Source organism: Trichoplax adhaerens, genomic scaffold (assembly GCF_000150275.1).
Source record: "Trichoplax adhaerens TRIADscaffold_4 genomic scaffold, whole genome shotgun sequence".
NCBI classification, from domain to species: Eukaryota; Metazoa; Placozoa; class Uniplacotomia; order Trichoplacea; family Trichoplacidae; genus Trichoplax; species Trichoplax adhaerens.
Window position 1 is genome coordinate 1,202,218 of NW_002060946.1, and position 24,015 is coordinate 1,226,232.

The 24,015-nt window shown below is 34.8% G+C and overlaps 2 protein-coding genes across 2 annotated transcripts; one reads left to right on the forward strand and one right to left on the reverse strand.

Annotated features, from left to right (window-relative positions):
- Positions 1–236: 236 nt before the first annotated feature.
- TRIADDRAFT_23475 (uncharacterized protein) lies at positions 237–17,036 on the reverse strand (the record flags this gene model as incomplete). The annotated part of the gene is made up of 30 exons (XM_002111792.1): positions 237–391; positions 509–659; positions 758–832; positions 904–1,080; positions 1,155–1,304; positions 1,399–1,515; positions 1,603–1,675; positions 1,810–1,901; positions 1,998–2,055; positions 2,183–10,728; positions 10,884–11,015; positions 11,110–11,226; positions 11,385–11,474; positions 11,562–12,431; positions 12,510–12,614; positions 12,683–12,817; positions 12,978–13,134; positions 13,217–13,363; positions 13,528–13,607; positions 13,695–13,751; positions 13,865–13,942; positions 14,079–14,261; positions 14,351–14,480; positions 14,667–14,695; positions 14,782–14,958; positions 15,754–15,945; positions 16,032–16,270; positions 16,377–16,541; positions 16,667–16,838; positions 16,911–17,036. The coding sequence occupies 30 exons, from the start codon at positions 17,034–17,036 to the stop codon at positions 237–239; spliced, it is 12,975 nt and encodes a 4,324-aa protein (XP_002111828.1).
- Positions 17,037–20,558: 3,522 nt separating this feature from the next.
- TRIADDRAFT_55254 (uncharacterized protein) lies at positions 20,559–23,838 on the forward strand (the record flags this gene model as incomplete). Its single annotated transcript, XM_002111314.1, has 6 exons — positions 20,559–20,806; positions 21,243–21,338; positions 22,170–22,192; positions 22,633–22,754; positions 23,491–23,574; positions 23,665–23,838. The coding sequence occupies 6 exons, from the start codon at positions 20,559–20,561 to the stop codon at positions 23,836–23,838; spliced, it is 747 nt and encodes a 248-aa protein (XP_002111350.1).
- Positions 23,839–24,015: the final 177 nt, after the last annotated feature.

A 24,015-nucleotide genomic window follows, 5' to 3' on the forward strand; every position in this document is an offset into this window, starting at 1 on the left:
ATTGGCATTAATAATTGAATATCAGGCTATTTATCAACTGTAACAGTTAATATTAACTCTATAGATGCGTTTTGTCGCATAAAATAAAATTAAAATCGAGAAATTGCTGTTTTAATATGAGATAAATGTAGACTAAAGGAGTATAGGTTAGCATTTTCTTGATATCAAACAGCAACCACTTATGTACTATTTTTTACTATAGTTTTATAAAAGCTATTTGAGGTCAGTTAAGAATTCTAATAGTCTAAACTCATAAGAAGAGCCGTTCCACGCTTGATCCAATGGTCTGCAGTAACTGATCCCACCTTAATATCAACGGAGACAACAAATGAAGGTCTACCTCCGGAACCTGAACGATTTGGGTAGTAGTAGCAAGGACAAGCATACATTCCTGATAGAAACAACAAGGACAGATTATTTAGTCTTTGGCTGTGCGCTTAAATAAAATCGTTAAGTAGGGAGTAAGAACTTTAACAATGTAATAAAAATCATATAGAAGCAATGATACCTTTATTTGATTTTCTTTTGTTTTCAACTGGCTTAAAGTGAATAGCCGGAACTGGACATACTAATTCCATTGGATCTGCTTCAATTAAGCAGGAATTTTTAACGTCCCAACCAGCACCTTCCAAGTATAATCCACGTATCCATACACCATCCTACACAATATAAATTAATTTATGGTAGATTATTAAATGTTTATATCAGTCACAATTATGCTAGAAGGTATCGTGCCATAGCACCTACAATGACTTACCTTGGGTGCTTGCATTATATTAGAATCATCAACTGTAGAAACCGGGAATTCCCACGATAAAGAATCGATTGAGACCTATGAAAGATTGAATATTGGACTGATTTTAGTACATGACGTGATCATTTGCTCGCAAATTGCCTTCTTACATTATTCTGGCGTGCCGAGGTTTGTAGTACAGCAGTTAAGAAACTGGTTGGAAATGTAAAACCAGAAAGCCAAAACAAGGTTGGTGGATGAGCAGTAATTGCCCATTTACTAAATTGCTCTACTCGAATCACGAGATCTCTCGTCCAAGCAGCTAAAGGTTTCTGTGATGCATAGGTCTGTAAAACATTGTTACATTTCAGCTTTAATAACAATTTTATGACTTTTGCTAGTTTTTAAGAAGCTGCAGTACCTTATTCCATAATGGCGGAACTCTTCCATCAAATATGCATGAAAATATTTCCTCTAATGCAGCTGACATAACAACTAAACCCTTAATCCCTTTAGCCAAGTCTTGTAGAGATGTCCTTATAGTTTGTAGTAAGCTATTATAGCGTGCAACCTAATTCAGAAATGGAAATTAAAACCGTCAACGGTAATACTAGAATTTATTGATCACTATTGTATCTAGTACAAAATAGGATCTTTTAATCTACCTCTTGGACTAGTACAACATTGATTGGTGAAGGATCAGATATTAGAATAGTTTCTGCGCTTTCTCGGTCGAGGTCTTCCGGTATACGTTTCAACACATCAGCTGCTAGTTCTTGGACCTGGATATTATCAATCTCATATCAGAAATTTTATTCTTATTACGACTTATTTCATGAGATTATCGTATAAATTGCTTCAAGATATACCCTATCTTCTCGACTCTCTCCTTGGGCAACCGAAACTTGTGGCTTCAGTGACAGCAAAGTATCAAATAGCATCCTAAGGAAAGTTAATTGTAAAAATTTGGTTAAATTTAACGGAATTGAGGATAACGTGTTTACCTAAAATCATCATTTCCTATAATTGGACGTGGATTAATATCTAAAATATTACAACAATATTTTCTTTATTACCTAGTTTCGATGATTTGACTTGCAATATCAGCATTTGGATGTTGACCAAAAGCTTCTGGATGATCCACATTTGGCAATAAGTTAATATAATCCTACGTTAAGAGTTGATAAATATAAATTTGTTGATTGAAATCGAATTTTTCTTAATACTCAATATCATAAAATACATAGAATTTTAGGTTACGAACCAGATAAGATTGCAATGGTCCGTCTTTGGGAATATAGTATGTGGCCATTGTTGATAACCTGAGAAAGAAGACATTGATAGATAAGTATTAACAATTAATTGTGTACATATAATTCATGATAGCTGGTACAAAATAAGATATTTTCTATAGAGAATGATAATATCATTTACGTAGCTAAGACTAACTTATAAAATGGATTTTGAGCGGCAGCGTCGCAAAAGATGTCGTTGATATAGGTATGTAATAAACGTCTATCCCAATCGTCAGTAACATGTCCTCCATAATTAACTCCAGCAATCAAGTATTTTAATGCATCCCATGGTGTCTCATCATATTCATCCAAGTATAATGATAACAAATCGTTTGATACTTCAAAATCAGAATCATTGAATCCATAAATAACATTCCAGCCCAACATTAAGAATTTCTTCCTTTCCAGTAGAATACTATGGAAAAAGCATAAACCAAATAACAGTTTCTTGAATTTTTCCGGTTTGCGGCAATTATTAAATTGTTCATAGGTGATCGATTGATAGAGACGTTTCATATTGGCTTTTAATCCTTTAGGTGGTTCAGTAGTCATTTTAATACCCGATTGCAAAATTGATATTGGAAATTCTGGATGTGGACTGCTACTTAGCCATAAGCGAAAATCGGGATGAGGATTTTTAACCTGTAATTGCTCAACTATTTTATCTAATTGAGGCATCCAACTTAATGATAAATGACAATTGGCTAAGAATACCCAATGGCCTTCCATAATACCTTCACGAATCATTCGTGATGCTATAGGTGATTGGCCTTGACCTAATGATAGCGAATTATATCTTTTATTCATGTTATGCTTATCTGCTAATTGAAGTAATGCACCAGATGGATCGACACCAGAAGAGAGAACAAATATAAGTGGTGTTTTAGGACTTGAATCATCTAATACTGAATTCATATCGAGTACAGGTGGTTCAACAAATCGTGAGCCAAGATTGTTAATAATAAATGATCCAACAGTAAAAGCAACACGATCAGGTCGTAGTGATCTTACAATCAGCATTTTTTGCAATTCATTGCATGCGTTATCCCACTCTCCAGGTAGCAAAGCATTTTCAGGCTCGGAACTTGTAAACCAAACATGCCAATCTCTTGCATATTGCTCAAATGATGTTACTAAGCCATGGAAGTTGGTTAACTTATCTAATTCAGTAATATGATCCCATGCTGCTTCTGATAACCATTTGCATGGATTCTCCATTTGATTTTCACGATCGATTACGGTACCTCCACGTAAGAAGAAATTATACTCTTCCATATTGAGTTTACCAGCAGCTTCTAAAATTTTAGCGCACATCTGGAATGAGAAAAGCATTTTATGTCGTTCGAATAATGCCCGACAGGTATAGCGATAAACGGCATAGGTGTGATAATCATTTAACGATTGAATTCTTTCTTCTAATTTTGAACTACGTGAACTCTTATCAATGGATCCATTAAATAGTTCAATGTAGGAATCTAATGAAAATTGATACATTGGATCAATTCGGCCCATATCATTAATGACGAAGAATAGAATGGAAGCACGTTGAGCACATGGACGATAACCTTCACGAGCTGTATCAATTTTAATTTCAGTTTGTTCGCTAATTTGTAATTGCTCAGATACTTCTTGTGATGTGGTCTTAGATGTTTGCAATGTATTAACCAACTGTTCATCATCCAACAGTGAGCCTTCAGCTGTATTTAATAATTTCAATATTTCATCCTCTAATTCAACTAATTTTTTCTTACCAGCAGCAATACTCATGACCAATTTATCTTTTTGCTCTTCAAGGTCTGGTCGTTCCTTTCGCACAACAATACCAAGTAGTTGCGCTTGTAGACCTTGTTCTTTAACAGCAAAGTTGACAATAGTTGTCTTAGTGGAAATCTCCGGTGAGTAATGAGGATTACTTAATTTTGTTGTGATGTAAAATTTAAATTCTGGATTATAATCAATTTCTTTATCGGCTAAGCGAATAAAGTACTGGCCACCTTTACGTATAATAGCTTTATTTAAGATAGGCGACAATGATGGATCTAGTTTTTCCTGGACATTATGTAATAGAACCGGAGTACCAAATTGAATTGAATTCTCTAGAACTCGTATGTAATCGGTTTGCTGTAAATCGATGATACTCAACTTATTCCCTTCCATATTTTTAATCCATTTCAATGCTTGTCCTTGCGGATCAATCATTAATGGCCAACGATTGCCGCGAGCTACTATGATACCATTTTCAGTTGAGAACGAATCATTAGGTAAACCTTGTATATTCCAATCGCGTACTGTTGTTGGCTTAGCCATAAAATTAGCGAAATTTAACTCTGGATTACATGGTACATGCAATTTGTAGATTTGCGGCAGCCATATACCATTAACTAATTCTTCACGATAACCCGACAAAAACGATCCAACATAAGATAAAAATGCTGCTGCTACTAAGCAATCACCAGGCAGATAGGCAATATTAGATTGCAATTCAGTAACACTATTTTCCCATCGCAATTTTTCACCTGATAGACCAGCAACCAATCTACCAGCACGATCTAAACGTAATTCGTTTAATTCAGCAGTTTTACGTAAATCGTCCTTTTGCGCTAATTTCTCATCGTATTCACGCTTTAATTTTTCCATTTGATCGGTAATTTCTTTCAATTTACTTTTAGCTGCAGCTAAGGATCTTTCTTTTTCGTGTAATTGAGCACGGGCATGATTTAAACGTTGTTTCTTAGGCTCAACAATACGATAGATGCGTCCATATAATTCAGTAGCACGCACCCACATACATAACGATTTAGCTGCTAATGATACACGACCGATAATATCAGGTTGGAAATCCGATTGAGAGCAATAGCCAGTTACTTTTTTCAACACACGATCAGTCATATGATCTTTATCAAAATTAACTAATGTCTTAATAAAGTTAGTTTCCCCAAGTTGTCGTTTTGCTTCGGCCCATGTTGGTTCAGCGCCTAACAATATCATAACTGCTTCCATAACTTTTTCCACTAGAGGTGGTGGACGCCCGTAAGAACGAATTTCAGTAATATCTTTCTTATTCAATGCTTCTAACGCTTTAACTGCTTCTTCCAACGCTGGCAACGCTTCATCAAGATCATGTTGTGCAGTCTCTGCTAATTGACGACATCGTTGTTCTTCTTCTTCGATTTTCTCACTCCGTGCAGCGACTGTTTTTTGATGCTCATCTGTCTCACGTTTTTGCTGTACAATGATCACTAAATATTCTTCACATTGCTTCTGAAATTGAGCTACTTTATTCTTGGTTCTTTCCAACTCGATGGACATGGTTTCAACCTTTGTTCTCGTTTCATCAATTTTCTCCAAACCATTGCGTAATTTATTTGCTTCATTCCCTAACTCTTTCTTTTTCTCATGCAGTAGACTTTTATAACCTGCTACTAATTCTAAATAATTAGTCGGTGTAACATAATTACGACGTTTCATTTCTAACCACATCTTTTCCGACATTTTAACCACTGAACTATGAATAGTAACGAATGTTTGAGCAATCTTAGGCTTCATTTCTTCAAGATCGCCCACATCAACTGTTTGGAGATATTTTTCAGCCACTTCTTGCAATGCTTCTTCTGGCCATTCTCCAAACCAATCGATGGTAGTGCAGTTAACAAATGCTGGAAACATACGAATTCGATTTCGGAAGGTCTCACCAACTGGACTCATGCATAGTACAATTCTTAAGTTACTACGCACTCGTTCAATTAAGTAAGCGAATAGGCTGTCTGTAGTATCTGGAATGCCATCAGTTTTAGCGGCTTTTAATAAACTCTGGCGGACTTCCTCGAATTCATCTTGTTTGTATAAATTAGGAACTTCACCGCTACTTAAGATATTGTTGATATCTTCCAGGAATGATTCTTGAAGAACTTGAGTATCGGCAAATAGGAAAACTGTTGGTTTATTTTCCACTCCAGTTGTTCGATATAATTTTCGGATATCTTCACGGAAATCGGCCGATCGATAATGCCTTGTGACTTCAACTTGGAATACTTGATAATTTAAGATATAAGATACTAGCCGAGTTAAACTTCGTCGACCACTACCACCTATACCTAATAATAACATATTGCCACGCGGTTGGCGAATAACACGAATAATGCGACAAACATGCTCGACTGCATCACGAAATAAGACTAAATCCATAGCAATCGCGCCTGGTTCCATATTATGATCTTCAAGTTGATTTTCTAAGCATTGCTTTAAATTAGCGAAATCAGTCATATCTTCATAGATTTGATTTTCCTTCATGAAATCGCCGAAAATAGGTACTTGTCGATTGGGGCAGATGTTATGAAATGGTAAATCAAATAGTGAGCCTAATTTTTCGGAGATTAATTGCTGAAATTCTTCACGATCTTTTTCATCGACTAAACGATCAGAAAACACTCTAAAGCATTCATGTATCCATAGCCGAATAATACTATGCTTGGTATCATGGAAATCACGATGGGAACGCAATAAACCCTGGAATACCTTAGATATATCTCTCAAGTTAAAAAGATAATGTATTTTAGTCGGCGTTGGCAACATTTTAGATACAATTGAATTATAGATATCAATCGTTGCTTGAGTCATGATATCACCTAATGGTTTAATATCTTCTTCAAAATCTTGTAATTTTTGATTGATCATCGTACCGTAGATGCGCTTGATTTGACTTTCTTGTGGGAATGTCATATTAATAAGGTTAAATCGGCTTTGTAATCGACCTGATATAACAGTTCTACCACCACCAGGTGGGCCCATTGCGGCTAGTAAATACATATCTTTGATATATTTAACAGCTTGTTTAGAACGATCATACCAGAAACCGTAATCGAGCCATTGACGAATTAATTCTAGTGGTGGCTGTGAGCCATAGGTATCTTTGGATGATATATTAAAGTCGTCCATAAAGGTTAATAATTTTTTCCCACCAACAGGTACATAAACACCTTTGGTGCGCTTTTCAACACGACTTTCGATAATATCCTGGACATTATTGGATGATGTCTGAGCTGACATGTTGATAATTAATTTGCCATATTGCTGTGGGTCAGCTCTTGAAATGACTCCTTGTGCAACGGATGTTTTCCCTGTTCCTACTGGGCCGACTAAAAGTGTTGGTGTTTGCGATAGTAAAAGTGATTGGACCAAGAAATCATAACGTAATGCATCCACAGTGGGTACAATAATCTTATAGAAAGGTAAATTAGGACTATATTTCCAGCTAGTGTGTAATTTCGACTCCCATAGTACCCATGTTTTCTGCTTAGCATCGACAAAATATTCATAGATGGTATCTTTGCTGGGAAATTGGCCTTCAATTTCACGTAAATAATTATCCATTTTTTTACGACTATGTTCATCGACTGATGCACAGATCGACCAAATGAGAGCAAATAGAAACCATAACTCGATCATTTTAGTATAGTAATCATCATTGGGTTGGACACCATTTTCAGCTGTTGCTAATGCATCAAATAATCGACATAACGATTTAATATTATTCAATTCAGTAGTCGGAACAAGCTCAGTGCAATGTGCTTGCTTATAGTCTAATACTTTTTGAACGTATTTGTCAAATAATCGCTGTAATTGTTCAACTGAATTGCGATCTTCTCGTTTTTGTAGCCATGATGTTACATAAGGTTGCCAGCCGATATCTCGATAATCTGTATAGACCATACCACAACGACTAATTGTTGCTGGCGAAGCAGCTGCTAAACTATCCACTTCGAATAATAATGATACCTGTTCAGGTAATGATATACGCTCACCGTTAATTAAAGTTAAAACTTTATTGTCGTCCATAACAGAATTCATCGATTCGATCCATAATGTATCGACAGGGCCATCAAAGACGAGCCATTTCTCATCTAATTTCTCATCAGAACATGTTTGACGCATAACACTGGATAAAACACCATCTGTCCATTCATTTGTTGATAAATCAAATTCGCCATACAATTCACCCAAAGATAGTGATTTAGGATTAATAGGGTATTCTTTAACAACTTGATAATTAGGGTCATTATGGACTTTTTTCATTCGTGTCATTGCAGCTTGTAATGTCTTCCAAACGACAGTTTTACCTGATTCAGTTTGACCTATTACCATGACGGCATGGCGTGAATTTTTAGTTTCATATAGTTGCAGTACTTTCATGATTAATTTCTCATGCGGTTGTAAATTAGATGATTTAAGTTCTTCTTCCACCACTGTACGTAATTGACCATATTCGGTGGTTGGCGCTTCGATACCAGGGAATAGATCGGATATGATACCGTTAAATAGCGGTGCATCACTTGATTTTAATTTAGCGATATTCATATCTTTCATGGCTAATAAGAGAACTTCTTCATCGAGCATATCTGTAAATTCTCGTTTCTTTCTACCAGCATATTTTAATACTGATACAAGTGCACGTAGACCGAAATCATAATGATCTTGTTTAGATAATTGTTGCACAGCTAACGAATAGAGCGTATGGACTTTTTTAGCTAAGACTTTGGTATTCGAAAAGCCTTCAGCAAATAAGATGATTTCAGCAATTTGAGCTGAATCTGGTACTACCATAGCAATGGGTCTAAACATACTCTTTAAATTGTCGGGTAATTCAGTTCGGCCAGCATAGCCAGGATTCATAGTGATAAAGATACCGCATGAACCAACTAAACTAATTTCACGACCTTCAAATACAAATCGTTGCGCACCATGTGATAGTGCCGTTAATATGGATAAGATTTGTTGAGCAACTACAGATAATACTTCGACATTGATACGATTAAATTCATCGAAACAGCCCCAAGCACCCGTTTGTGCCAAACCGCTATACATTCTACCCATAGATTTATAATCTAATCCTTCTGAACAGTTAACAACAATAACATAATTTCCCAATGCTTTTCCTAAATCTTTTGTCGTCTCTGTTTTACCCGTGCCAGCAGGTCCTTTAGGGCTGCCACCACGGTGAAGATGGAGCGCGGTAGTTAGTGTAATGTAACAACGATCTGTTAATGGCGTAATAACTAATCGTCCAGAATTACCTAGATACTCATAACCATATTGAAAGAGTGTGTTGGTTTGGCGTACAGCACAATCATCAAGTTCTTTCTCCCAGTAGACTCGCAATTGGCTTAGCCATTCGAATGAAGTAATATCATTGCAGCCAGTTTTAATCAATTTCTCAATAACATCACGGGCATGAACTTCAATCGTGACTAAAGCTACTAATTTACTACGTTGAATTTTTGACAGATTACCTCGAATCATTTCAGAGAATTTATTCAACATCGATATCTGCTTCTTTTTTAAGCTTTTTAAAGCTTTCTTCTCACCACTATCTTTAACAGAATTCAATGCTTTAGTCACATCGGCAGTCCATTGCATTTGACTAGCCACAATAACCAATTGGCCAGCCCATTCACGAACCCATTTTTCACGCTTATTTAAATTTTTCTTTAATTCATTACGACATCGTTTCAGATAATCTCTTAAATTCATTCTCATAGCACTTTCAATATCGCATAACCATGATTCAACTGGTCCTTCTAATATAACTGGTTGGATATATTCGATTGATTCGCCATCAGCCGATGTCATACCTAATGCTTCTGAGCGTGATAAATTAGCTTTATTTAGTTTTAGTGAGTAGATATTATCAAAGCATTTTTTTAAATGAGGTTGGACTGCATCTGGATTCTTCGATTGGCCAAGTATTTCAAGTAAATCGTCATTCGACAAGAAATAAAATCGTGGAAATACTTGTCTTTTGGTTTCTAAAAACATATCCAACGATTTTTGGATTTCTTCTAGTTTAACATTCATGTCGAATAATGTTTCTAACATGCCTGTATGATGAGTTCCTTCTAATGCATTATTTTGCTTATGAAGTCGATCCATGATACTCTTCCAGTTGGAATTAACAATATCGAATTCCGCTGATTCTTTTGGTAATTGCTTTCGGATATCTTCACCTAAGAATATATTCTCTAAATACATCCATTGACGCTGAACTGTTAAAATAAGTTCGACCACTTCTAAGATATGTGATAGAGTTCTTTCCCATTTATCAACTTCTTTTTCAAATGCTCGTACATATCGTGATGCTTTTACTGATGATAAAGTGACTTGATTATCTTCTAATTGCTGGAATAAATCGTCAGTTGCACGCAATTTAAAATAATTACGATCTTTATGTCTAGCGATATCTAAAGTCATCGCTTTCCAAGTACTAGAGATATCTTGCAATGCTAATTCGATAGATAATTCTTTAGATGCAGCAGCCGAAATTTCACTAATAATATCAGAAAACTGATCAAAACCCAAATCAATCATTTTTTCTAAAGTAAATTCTTTGCTAGTTTGATCAAAAGGTCTTTGCATTTCATTCTTAAGCTGAAACCAATGACGATCTCTCATAGCTGGATTTTTCAAATCAAGTATTAAAGGAAGTGTTCGCTTAAATTGATCAATTCGACCACGTATTGTATCGCAAATCTCCCAATTTTTGTCTTTTAATTCACGGCATAGTTTGTTGACCTTTTTCAACAAAGATTGAGATGTATATTCCATTGATTCGGTGACCAATTCCATGAAAATTTCGTTTTTCCAATTGGACCATAATTCTTCCCATTCTTTAGTATGAGTCCAAATTTGTTCTAGTTGATCGACATCCTTAAAAATGAAGCAAGGAAAGTTTAATCGATTGCCTTCGTGGTGACTTTGAGATTAAGAATTACGATTGGTATAAGAGATGAATTGGTAATATTTTATTGGCTTTGCCTATATAAGTTATGTTATATGTGGACATATAGAATGTCCTGCCTTACCTTTTCTAGATTTGCAAGTTCTTTGGATGGTGGGTGCTCAATCTTAAAGATACTTAAACCATGCTTTATCATGGATTCTTGTTCTTTAAGAGCTAATAGCTGATCATGGAATTTACTAAGAATCTCTAAAGCCTGTAGGATTTAAGAATGAAATTTTTAGAGAGACTTATTGACTGCAGAAGAATATCATTTATACGTGCATATTGATAAAAGCTATGAAATTTACCGTCTCAATAACTACAGTGCTTAAGAATGGTCCCTTGTTATTGAATTCGTCCCTTAAGTTCAAAATACTTCTCTTAAACTCATCAGAAGAGTGTAGTAAACCAGCTTTGAATTTTTCCTATATAAATGCCACATTAATACAGTGTTAACCATATATAGTATTACTTTTATTGAAATAAGAAACAGTTTATGTAATAATTCTTTAAGTAAATGCAATTAATTGAATAGCTTTAAGTCTTATTTCACATTAGATATGTAATTTCTAAGCTTAGATACCTTATGCTTTTTAAGCATGATATCAGAATCCATTAAGCATTGTTGGAAGGAAACCCATTCGCCATTAAGATCATTGAGCATCTTCTGAACCTGTATATTTCGTTTTAGGAAGATCATGAATCATTAAATTTATTTAATGTCTATTAGTCTTAATTATAACTATCTTCTGATACGTACATCAGCAGGAACTTCTACTTCGTACTTTTCTAACACGGCAAACTGTTCGTGTAATGGAGGAAACTTCGATTCAATTTTAGGCAAATCTAGCTGCAACTGTTCTAAAAGCGCTAAACTGTTACTTAGATGTGATAGTGATTGAGGTGGAGTCCTTAAATTTTCAGAATTGGTTGATAAGAATTCGTTTAATTCTTTCAAACGTGTTGTCGCCATCTCACTAAGCAATGTTGTGAATTTATTTTGCCATAAACTGCAATGATGATGAAGAGCAGCCTTTAGTGGTGAACAATCTAACATAACAAATTGGATATTCAACACTGTTTCCTCTTTAGAAACATTATTCGCAACTTCTGTATATCTAGCGATATCAGCATCAAATGAAGATACTGGTGGATTAAGATTTTGATAGCGGCGAATGAAGGCTTCTTTATTAACTTCCCATATATCTCTGTAATTATCCCATTTGGCTAAGTAGTTTTGTACATGGGTTTCATTAGTATCCAATCCAGCTAAAATAGCGCTTTGTATCTTTCGAATTTCATCATCACGTGAAATAATAGCATAGATTGCTTCTTTATCAGATTTTTCAGGTGTTAGTAAATCTGGCAAGCGTTTGATACATTTCATACACACAATTAACTGCTCGGTTATATCTTTAACCATAAGCGCTAATTTTTTAAGTGAGGGTGAAAACTCAATCTTGTCGCCAATTAGTGTAACTTTTACACGGAATAGCGGATTAGGTGAACTTTTACCATCGCCATTGATAACACGCGATAATTCTTGTAGTGACCATTTAACGTTTAACCTACAAGCCTCCTCGACCATACGGTCCATTTTTGCAGTATAACTTCTCCAGGAAGATTGTACCTTAAGTAATAAAAGTATTTTATAGCTATCACTATAAAGTAACGTATTGGATGAAACACCGAAAGAACTATTACTTACATCAGTACCGTCCCCTTTAAAAACTTCATATACTTGTTCCATTTTCTCGACGATGCCATGATGAATTTGCCTTAATTTTCTTTCTACAATTAGTCTATGCTGAGCCTAATTACAGAAAAATACTTATGATACAGAATTTATTAATGTAGACTATTTTCTTATTTTTAAATTACCTGATCTTCATCGAAATCCAAATCGTCGTATACTCTCTTTTTATCCACTCGGACTAATAGCAATTCACTAATACGCTTACATTGATCTGATATCGAAGCATTAGCATTTTTGTAGTCACTAACGATAGCTTGTATCTAAATAAAATACAAATAAATATCAATGATAGTTAATTGAAACGGCGATCTAATGCAAGTGTACAAGCATTTCCATCTAGCATGAAAGTATAAATTACATAAATTATTGTATGTGTAATTAAGCATATTTTCATAGAGCAAATATTGGTATGCAAATAACCTTGCTGGCGTGTAATCGACATTCACCGATAAAGAAATCGGATATGCCTTTAGTTGCCCAAGTTAACTTTGTAAGACCTGGTTGGATTTTCTTATCTAAGTAGCGGATTCTTTCTTTAAATAAGCCGCGCTCTTCGTTACTTAACGATAGTATGATTCTGAAATTGAATAAAGTAGCAATCCAGATTATAATTTACTATGTTATTCAAGTGAGAATCATGGTATAATATTTCAATTTACCCGTTGTAATCGCGAATAACTAATAACACGTTTTCGCGTAGTACACGTAAGTCTTCTCGCTTTTGATAGACTTCAGTAGCATAATGCGGTATTTCAAACATTAATCTCTCCCAGTAGTGAATTTCTGAGAATAGTTTCAATAGAGTTCTACCGAATTAAAAACAGATGTCATAAATATTAAATTTGGTATCTATTCTTTTATTTAATCAACACTATTAACTTGAATAAGGCGTATAACTTAGTTATCAGTATGACTCTTGTCCAAATTTAACAATGTTTAACTCTAAGTGAATACTATTGTGGTGACTTACTTGTCAAAATTTAAATCAAGCATAGCTGGGTATTCAGCACTTCTATGCATTAGAGGTACTTCCAGTAATTTCATTAATTCCTAATCACATAATGGTATTACAGTTTAATAATGATGAAATAGGATCAACCTAATTAGCATCTAGTGAATTGCTAGATCAATACTTACTCTGTCCACTGTACTTGTCCACTCATTGAACATTTTACGAACATATTCGTCTAATGCCTACGATGATCATAATCATATGTGCGGTAACATTTTAGTATTACGAATTAAATTTAGTTCTAATTATAATTTAATAAAGTATCATTTATCAGTCATCATATTTGTTAACAAACTTGGCCTAATTGTTGATATTGAGCCCTTATTTCGTCGCCAGTGCCAATTTGGGGCAGGAAGAATGCTTTCTCTAAGATCTAATGTGACCAATAACGATGGAATTATAAAGACCGTAGTATACGTTTATACAGTAGTTTTATATCTAGAATTGTTTTTAAGATTGGTCCATCAAGACGATGATAATTTCTTTCATGTAATGTTCTGTAAACTTACCTCCATTGGATAATCTATTCTCTTTTTTAGAGCTCTTGCCCACTGTGCTGAACCAGCATAACGTGGTTCGAAAGGAGATACTGCTGGAGTCTTAGTGTTAAATTCCTTCTTGACTAAGTTTAATTCCTCATTAAATAGTCCATAGACTTCCACAGTCTTTTTATCAATGGTACGCCTTATAGCCTATACAAAATATAATCAAAAAGAGTCATAAATAAATATCACAGGATACAGTGAACTGCGCTCATTACTTAATTTGTTGTATATCTAACCTCTCGTGATGATAAATGGCGGAAGAAATCAAGTAACTCAACACCTTCTTCAACAGTTGTAATCGTTTCAAAAGCTGATGTTATCACATTTTGCATCATAACTTCTAAATCTTTTATGCCAGTTTTAAATCTATTAGATAGAATAATTCATGTCCATTTAAGTGTTAAAAGAGTTATTAAATTCACAAAAGTGAGACCGAGTTCTATAATGGGTTGTTGTATTCGGAAGTACGTTAGTTAAATTGAGAATAAATTGTTAATGTTGTTATATGTAATTTTTATGATGGCGTAGACAAATAATGCGATATTGACTTACCTATTGTAATCATCATGCCACGAGGAAGCCTACCAATACAATTTAATGTGTATGGTTACATTTAATAGATTATGACTGTAGAGTAGTAATAGATGTGATCTAGCATCAAGCTAACCTTAACATCCAAGATGGTTTTCTTTACATTGCGTAAGATTTGTAAATTTTTATTAAATGTAGCTTCGATTTCCAACAAACTTCTTGTAATGTCAGGTCCACGCAAACCGTGAAATTGTGGCATTTGAATTTTGTTGCCGTCATGACATCTTGCAAAATGGACTTGACATTCACAAACCTATTAAGGCAATTAAGATTTGATTAGATAAGGTTGCGATACTATTTATAGGCGAAATATAAAAATGATAATGGTAAGATATAAAAAGTTACCTCTAGTAAATCTCTACAACGTTGAATAAATGCATCAACTTGTGCAAAAATACTTGTTCGATCTAATACCCATTTTTGTTCGCTAAGATGGTTATGGACCTTACTTATCTAATCGATTACGTAAGAATTATTCTAGTTGTAACATCTCTTTATAAGCAGGTAAATGATAAATGAGTGATATCTAATCTAGTTTTAAGCCTATTAAGATGAATAAAGATGCAAAATAACCTTATTGTATGTTTCTTTCCATGATTCACAGCAACTTATACTTTCATTTAATGCCGACGTAGTTTGAACAATTAAACCATTAAAGATGTCATCCAGCGATATTGTATAGCTACAGCGCTTAATAATTTCATTGCTAACCTATAAATAATTAGTTTTAAAAAGTGTACATATAGTATCAATATATTGACTCTTTTATGTAACGTTATTATTGTTTAGTTCTATATACTGCATATTTGAGCTTGACTGCTTATAAAATTAATGGATTTATTAGATTTCTTTTTTAGGCTAGTCATGAAAGGTTCGTGGTTGCTATTTTTAATAATATAATACGACTACAGAACGAAACTGTTACAACTGTTGAGCAATGTTGTTAATTACTTATAACTACTACACGTATTAGATTCGTCTAAGTAGAGTATAATGAATTTTTAAAATTTATTAATTTTATCATAATTAGAATATGAACAAATCTTACTTTTCTAAGTAAGCCAGTTAATCGTTCACGAGAGTTATAATACTCAGAATTGATCCAAATCATCCGTATGATGTTCAGAATACGTGGCAACTGAGAACTAATTTCCGACGGAAGAGATTCTGATAGGGTTAAGCAAGGTTCTTTTAAGGTTGATAAAAATTTCAGATTACTTTGTGCTTGAGCCGAACCATCCTAATATTGTGGTAATATAATATGAATAGCATAGGGTGGTTGATTTTTTTATTTTGAACGATTAATCGAGTAATTCCTGTCATTACCTGGATTAACTTTGATAGTCTTATAAAAGGAGATACATAGGAGGATTTAGCATGCTCTAATATATCTCGAATTCTCTTAACACCTGGCCTATCTAACTGCTCACTAAGACCGGATAAATCTAAACATCGACTTCGCCAAAATTGGATTTCTTCCAATGGCCCAGAATTTTCATCAGTTTCAACCGCATCTTGATTGCTTAGAACTTCCTTTATTTGACGAGTCCAGTGGATCATAGAGGCTGTCGTTAATAATAAATAATGAATTTGCTTAGATATATTAAACATGGGTAAAAAGTGAATGTCATAATATAGATAAGATTTGCTCTAGTAATTTTCTTATGTGACCTTCTAAACGCTGGACTAATTCTTTATTCTTGACAGCAGCTTCGGCATCGATGTTTAACCCCTCATCAGGTACATATAATACGGTGTGGCCATCCATCCTGTGAGCTGTATCCGTCAAACTAGCCATAAATTTGTGTGTCTGCGAGGAAAAGTCATTCTTGATACCTGTTGAGATGTTGTGTTAAGGCTATTCTATCCAATTTTTCGTATCTATCGATTCCCATACTAACGTCTAACTAAGACGTACTGTTGTCTAGATATTGATAAAATACTTAAGAATAAAAGGATACTGTCAGGCCATGTAGCATTTCGTAGGAAGAGTGGAGTATATATACTTGACATTAGTCTCAGCAGGCTTTGTATTGAATTTGCCCTAACGGTTCCATATTGTAGCATAGAGTTGATATTGTGCTGCGTTAGGGTAACTTTGGATGATCGAATGAAGTATGTCATTTCATCAACCTAATGGAAATAAATTCATATCCATTTCGCTTGGTGAGAAGTATTTATAGGTAATGGAAAGGTATTACACACCTGATGAGTAGATATTGAATGGGACAAACAGAGGCCATGTTTAGCATCAATGTATCCAATTAGTAAAGGTGTGTTGGGATCATCTAAAAATCGTTCCACAACGTCATCGTGCTTTTCGCTCCACATATCAGGATTAAAGTTTCCAAGCAGAAAACGATCTTTCACATAAGAAATCTGATAAAATAGATATTATTAGATACCATAGCTAATATAGTGGTGTAATCGTCACAATATCTCAGACCAACAGTAACGTCTAGGCGCTTACACATCTTAAATTCAAACTGGTTACTGATGTACTGTAGTTAAAGTATTTTGAAACTTTAGATAGGGTGTCAATTTATCCTGTTGTCTTAAGATTCTTAACGGGCAACAAAATAAAATATTTGCGTTTTCGAAACATTATTGCATATTTTAAATTATGGGTACTTTACATTAATTATATTACATTGACCAATAGTTACGATTAAAAGTGGCAGTAGATAGCTAATCTAAATGGCTGTGTTTGGTAATAGACTCCTTTAGATAGGCTATCACTTCTGACTTTTACCAGAACAGTACTTTACATTATCAAATAATAAAAAATTGCTTTATCGTAGAATTGGTAAATATAGAAAATGATTACCAAATCGATAGCAGGGGCAGATTCTATATTTCCTTCGTCCATTGAACTGCCATTAAGGTGATTACTCTGCTGTAGTGTATCGTCCATATTACTAGATGTATCATGTAATAATCCATTTTCCTTAGGAGTGTCTGCATGTAGCGATTCTTCTTTACTGTCTTGCTTTACAGGAGTTGAACCATTTAATGTGTCGTGAGTATCCGCTTTTACTTCTGTATCCATATTGGCTATTTCCTATATGAATACTTGTTCAACTGTAGTAAAAAGTGTTCGCGGCCCACTGTCCGCGGTAATGTTATTATAATACTCTAAATTTAAATTTGTAAGCTTTGCTTTGGCAATGTTTGTAGCAAGGACAATTTGATTTGTTGTATGACGGCTATGACCTGTAATAAACGAATGTTTGTGTGCCGTACGTTATATACTGTAGGCGGTTGTATATATTGAATATCAATTTGTCATACAATATAACGTAGGGTAGTATCCATGTATCTGCTTTTAAAATGCAATCTTAATGAAGAGCTTTAAAGCGACAAATTACGCACGGTTACCTTAGCAACCCATTTCCCTCGACTACATTGCATTACTTTAGGTTAAAACTTTGTGCGAAAAGAAAATCGATGCGGTGCACTGCAGTGTGCAGTACAGTACGGTACAGTACAGTACACGTCCGGTAGTCCAATTTTTTCAGCTCAAGTACAGTACACAGTACAGTAGTTAAAAGAGGTTTCTGTACAGTACAGTACAGTACTGTAGTCGGATAAATTTATGATAAAATATTGAGACCAACTGTTCGTTATGGCAGTACTTGCGTATGCAGACGGTCCATTTTGAAATGACTGATGTTTTCTAAATTAAGTAATATTACATTGAATCTTATTATCTGTTATAAATTTCTGCTTGAAAGCAGTTACATAAGATCGTAGACGCTATTTAAATTAGTACCAGTGATTTAAAAAACAGCCATGGAAGATTTATGCTAATCATTTGGTAAGGAAAGTCCGCCTGTCTGGTCTGTACAGTAATCCGCCGTTGAGGGGTTGAAAAGAGTTTTGAATAAGGGTGGGTTGGTATGAGAATGACTATCACGGACTACTAAAATGGTATTTCAGTAGTCCTACTCCAAGGGGGCTTTTACAGTAAGAAAGTACCAATGGTATTTCAGTAGTCCTACTCTAAGGGGGCTTTTACAGCAAGAAAGTACCAATTTTTCTTGAGTAGTCTCTGGTATTAGGCATACAACACACTGCACAGGGTACACGTATGAGCTGTATGAGCTACTGCGTAGACTATACGGTATTATATTGTGTACTTGTGAAGTCGCTACAATTTCAGTTTTCCACAAGTAAGAAGCTGCTCTTATTTATCCTGAGCGCAAACATTGCAAAAGCAAAATCATAATGCTGTTTGATAATGTACTTTCATGCAAAGTAGTCTTTTCTAAAATTGTTTTACTGAACTTTTACTCAATTCTTATTACTAAACTATTCCCGCTTTCATGCAAAGTAGTCTTGTGTAAAATTGTTTTACTGATCTTTTTACTCAATTCTTTTGACTAAAATATTCCCGGTGCTGATTGACTCATTACTTCAGTAAAGTGATATTATTCTTTGATAGCAATTTACACTCCACTGCATTGCATAGCACTCTTGATGAATTCTTGACAGAGGATTACGATTATGCTGCTAGGGACTACTAAAAAGAGAGAAAACCTTGTGTATCTTTCTAGCAGACTACCAGGCTTGTTCTTGATCTCGGCAGATCTCCACTTCTCACCTGATGTCAGGCTATGTTTACGGCATTCATTTTAGAGTGGTGTCGAGTAGAGTAGAGTCTACTAGAGTACAGTACTGTACAGTATCAGAGAAGGATATTGTACGTACAGTACTGTACTGTACTGTACAGAGTACTGTACAGTATGAGAGATTGCTTCCAAGTGGTTGTACAGTACTGTACACTGTACAGTACAGTACAGTATGATGCAGCCCAGTACAGTACAGTACAATCGCGTACAGTACAGTACAGTACTGTACTGTAAAAGCGACAATGTACTGTACAGTACAGTACAGTATCAAAGAAGGACATTGTACTGTACTGTAGAGGTCATTGAGGTACTGTACAGTACTGTAATGACACTATGAGGCAGCACGCTACAATCGCGTAATTACAGTACAGTACAGTATGAAGCAGCCCAGTACAGTACAATCGCGTACAGTACAGTACTGTACTGTAAAAGCGACAGTGTACAGTACTGTAGTGGTCATTGAGGTACTGTACGTAGCGACTTGGATCAAGTTGTACAGTATGAGAAATTGCTTCCAAGTTGTGGTACAGACTAACCGTACTGTACAGTGTACAGTACAGTACAACATAATGACAGTATGAGGCAGCACGCTACAATCGCGTATAAAAGTGACCCCTTACCAAGATTGACTGCTATAGCGTAACGAGTGGCAGAGCGCTTTTGCCGCGTACCCCCTTGTGGCCATTTCTTCCATCAACCGCCATTGATAAACTGCATTTGCTATTGGTAAGTTTTCATAAATTGACAATAATCCACACATCAGACTTTGAATTGGATTCATCTTTAATTCACCCTATAACTATTATATGCTTTACAGGAAAAATATTTTAAATGACAAAAAACCAGCCTAAGTAATATGCTATTTAAACAAGGTTGATATTGTACGTAGGTACATCGATAGAGATTGTTAGTGTATTAATACACAAAGTCAGCCAGTTGTGTGTGTAGAGAGAGAGAGAGACAGCACTGTTTAAAGACTACAATTACAATCTGATTCGCTTTTTTAATCGATCAATTTTAACCTCGGATGCAGTAAATATCTACCAAATTAACATGTTACTTTTATGTTTACACCATTATCTACAGGAGGAGGACAGTCATTATCCAGCATAGTAAAAAGTTATTTGTGCTGAACGACACTAGGCACCACAAGCAACTTTTTTTCTGTTGTTCAAGTCGTCGACGTCGGTGAAAATTATCACCACTATTATCGAGAGTCACAATGCCAAGACCCGGTAATTCCAGTTATCGTAGTCGAAGTCGAAGTCATAGTCCTGCTCGTCGTAATCATTATCGGGATAGATATTACCGCGATAAGCGGAGAAGCCGTAGTCGGACACCTTCGTCTTCTCGTGGACGCAGTAATAAGCATAATAAAGAGGAAAGTAGGAGCCGTTCCAAAAGTCGAGATATCTTTGGACGTGATATCAATCGTCGTGATATAACTAATAAAGACGATGATAGAAAGACGTAAGTATCATTGCTTCGGCGGTTAACAACTTATTTTTTGAAATCACTGGATCAAGTCAATCGGAACAGTCTTCCTTTTCATCCAAGATACGTTGAGCAAGCGACGACGTAGCCCATAATTCTAGGGTATTCGGACGTCATCATTTCAATATTGCACATTACTGACTAATGACAATGAACGATAGTATTTAAGAATGATAATCAGACGTGCCTAGTCTAGTCTAGTCATAGATTTATCTTTTATTCTTCGGTAAACGATACAATACTAGGATTATAAACTGGGCAAGTAGACAGTACGGTAGATGCAGTTCAATATTTTACAACTACTTCGGTTGGATTATCACTCAATCGCAAAATCAAATCAACGCTCTAACCCTAAATCCTATAAATATACTCTAGATTAACGATAACTTAGGTTCATTCTATTTGGATACAGAATTAAACAATTCCATACAGCGTCGCATGGTAAATTACCAGATCTTGAAAGAACTAAAATAAGTTCGCAAATCATCTTATGCGATAGTGGTCATATGTACGTTTATAATTAACTGATACGTCAATGGTATATTAACTTATCCGATTACCGATCAATCTTAAATGCGATAACCGCTTGCATTGTACGCAAAATATGATAAAGATGCCTTGACTCTTTTGGTTAATTAATAATCGAATCTACTATAATACTAAAGGGAGGGGTATAGGAGAGAAGCTTTTCATCTTTCATTTTACTATTTTATCCATTTTTTTCAATAGTGGTAGATAATATAATTGAGCTAGGGACTTTGCAAGTTTTTCAAGAGCGTCTATACGCGTATACGAGTAGATTGTGCAGTATGTATTTGAACATTAAGAACTTTTTAAGGAGGGTTTATCCCTTAGTGTTGATCTCCGGGGTAGTCCGTTGTTTTTGTAAAGGCCTTTCCTGTACTACTCAATTTCTGGGAAAGTCCATTTTCTCTTCTTTTCGGTTCAATATTCAGGAAAAGTTGCTAATAGTGTACCGAAAGTAGTGTAAAAACAATCTTTACCATTAGTTAAATGTGCCTTTTAATGCATCATCTTACCATATGAAGTGATTGAAGATGGGAGATCAGGTGTAACACGGTCTATCTTGCTAAATAAATTTGCGATAAAGATGCATATACTTACATAGATTCAATGCCAATGTTATTGATAGTGCAACATTTTCTATATACGATGTTGATAATGCTTAATGGATACGAAATTATAATATCGATGAAATTCATGTTAGCTTATGTGTTCGAGTTATGGACAACGTAGGACCGTAAATTAATGGATGCTTATTTGTAATACATTCTACTCTACTAACTGTCTCCTATTTGATTTCCTTCTTGCAATGTAGACTCAGCCGGGCTGAAATAGAAGGTACGTTTGTTCATATTGTAGTAGATATTTGCTTGATCATCATGCAGTAACAAGATATTGCTTAATTGATTCAATTATCATGGCATAGTTTGTCTTACCTTAAGGTTATCAAATCACGTGCAATCGACTATTTATGTATGTTAAAAAAATTATGATGCCCTACAACCTAGAAGGATCTTTACGGTTTACCAATTTTTGCATAGAGGAAGACATAACACTTCGTAATGTTCAAAAATTTTTCTTAACATTGTAGTATGTAATACGCTTTGAAGGTATTCAAAAGTCATTCTATATAGAAGTAACCTTAACAATTACCTGTATCGTTAATTACATAGAATTGTAGTAATGCTAAGGATATTACGATACTATTAAGAATCAAATGGTTAGTCGTCAGTACGTTGTTAGTAAAATAAAAATTTATCCATTTAATTAAATCAAAGGGAATGTCGAAATGGAAGTGATGCGCCGTGTTGCTGAAGCCAAGTTATTAATGGAGAAAAAACTTCAAGAAGAATATGATAGGAAATACGAGCTTGCTGTATCTGAACTACAAATGAAAGAGGTCATACGATACCATGTTTATAGCTGTTAAATATTTTTGGTTATAATGTGTAGTCCCAATCTTAACTACAACAATTCGTATGAAGGAGAAGAGCAATTTGTTATTATAGGGTGATTGAAGATATGCGATAATTAACTCTTTATTGATTACCGTATTTACAGATCCTTGCATCTAGTATTTTTATTTTAATCAATTTCGATAAAGTTTAGATAACATCAAGAGCTGATCGGACTCAGATTAGCCAAAGCACAACCCTCTCCATTCACCATTAGTTGGAAGAAAATTTCATTGTTACTATTGTCTGCACAAAAGTGATTGCAGTCATATTAGAACCATTTTCATTGTGAAATATCAAGACAGGTTTTACTGTACAATTTTCTATCATGTACGTTGTACTCTATACTTATATATTAAATAATAAAGATTTGGTGAGACCAACATCGATACTATTGCTCGCTACAGTTATCCAACTTGATAATCATTCTATCATACATTTATAATCTCACTGAAGTTAGCGGAATTATGAGTTGGTTGGTATTTAAATTTTTCAAAGTATTTACAGGTAGTAGAATGTAAGTTCATGTAATCGTAAAACTTTTGTGTTGTATTGGCGATAGCACACACGTCACACTTGAGCCTGAACTCAATTTGCCGACGTTCTGAACTTCAGTAAGGTGGTATGTTGATAAATAGTAGTGCACATACTTACATATTGTATGCTATTGTGCTACTGTAGGCAACAGAGCGTGACAAACTCCAGGAAGAGAAACAAGCAGTAGAAGGAGAGAAAAAAGTATTGGAAGAAGCTCAAGCAAAACTGGTAAATAGGCTTTAGTATGTATGTTAACCTAAATTTAAATTACCTGAAATGAATAACGATAAAATGTATATTATCATTGTGGTATTTTAGGCGGAAGAACGCCTTGCTCTTTTAGAGCAGCAAAGACATCTTAATCAACAAAAAGTAAATATAAGTAAAGAAAAGAAACGATTAGAAAAATTAGAGCAGGAGTTAATCCTTAATAAAAGCAAGCAAGCCCGCCCTAAGTTATCGTTTAACATAAAGCAGAAGAGTATTTTGTAATGACGTATTGTTGTTCTGAACTCTCTATATGGATTAAGTCAACGACCAAAAAGGTGAGCGGCCAATAGATATAGTTAAATCTTCTTGCGTACAATACTACGTATACCGCTTGGATTACTGTGGAGGCTTTACATCGGGATTTTTTCGCAATGGATACTGCACTTATTACCCATCGAC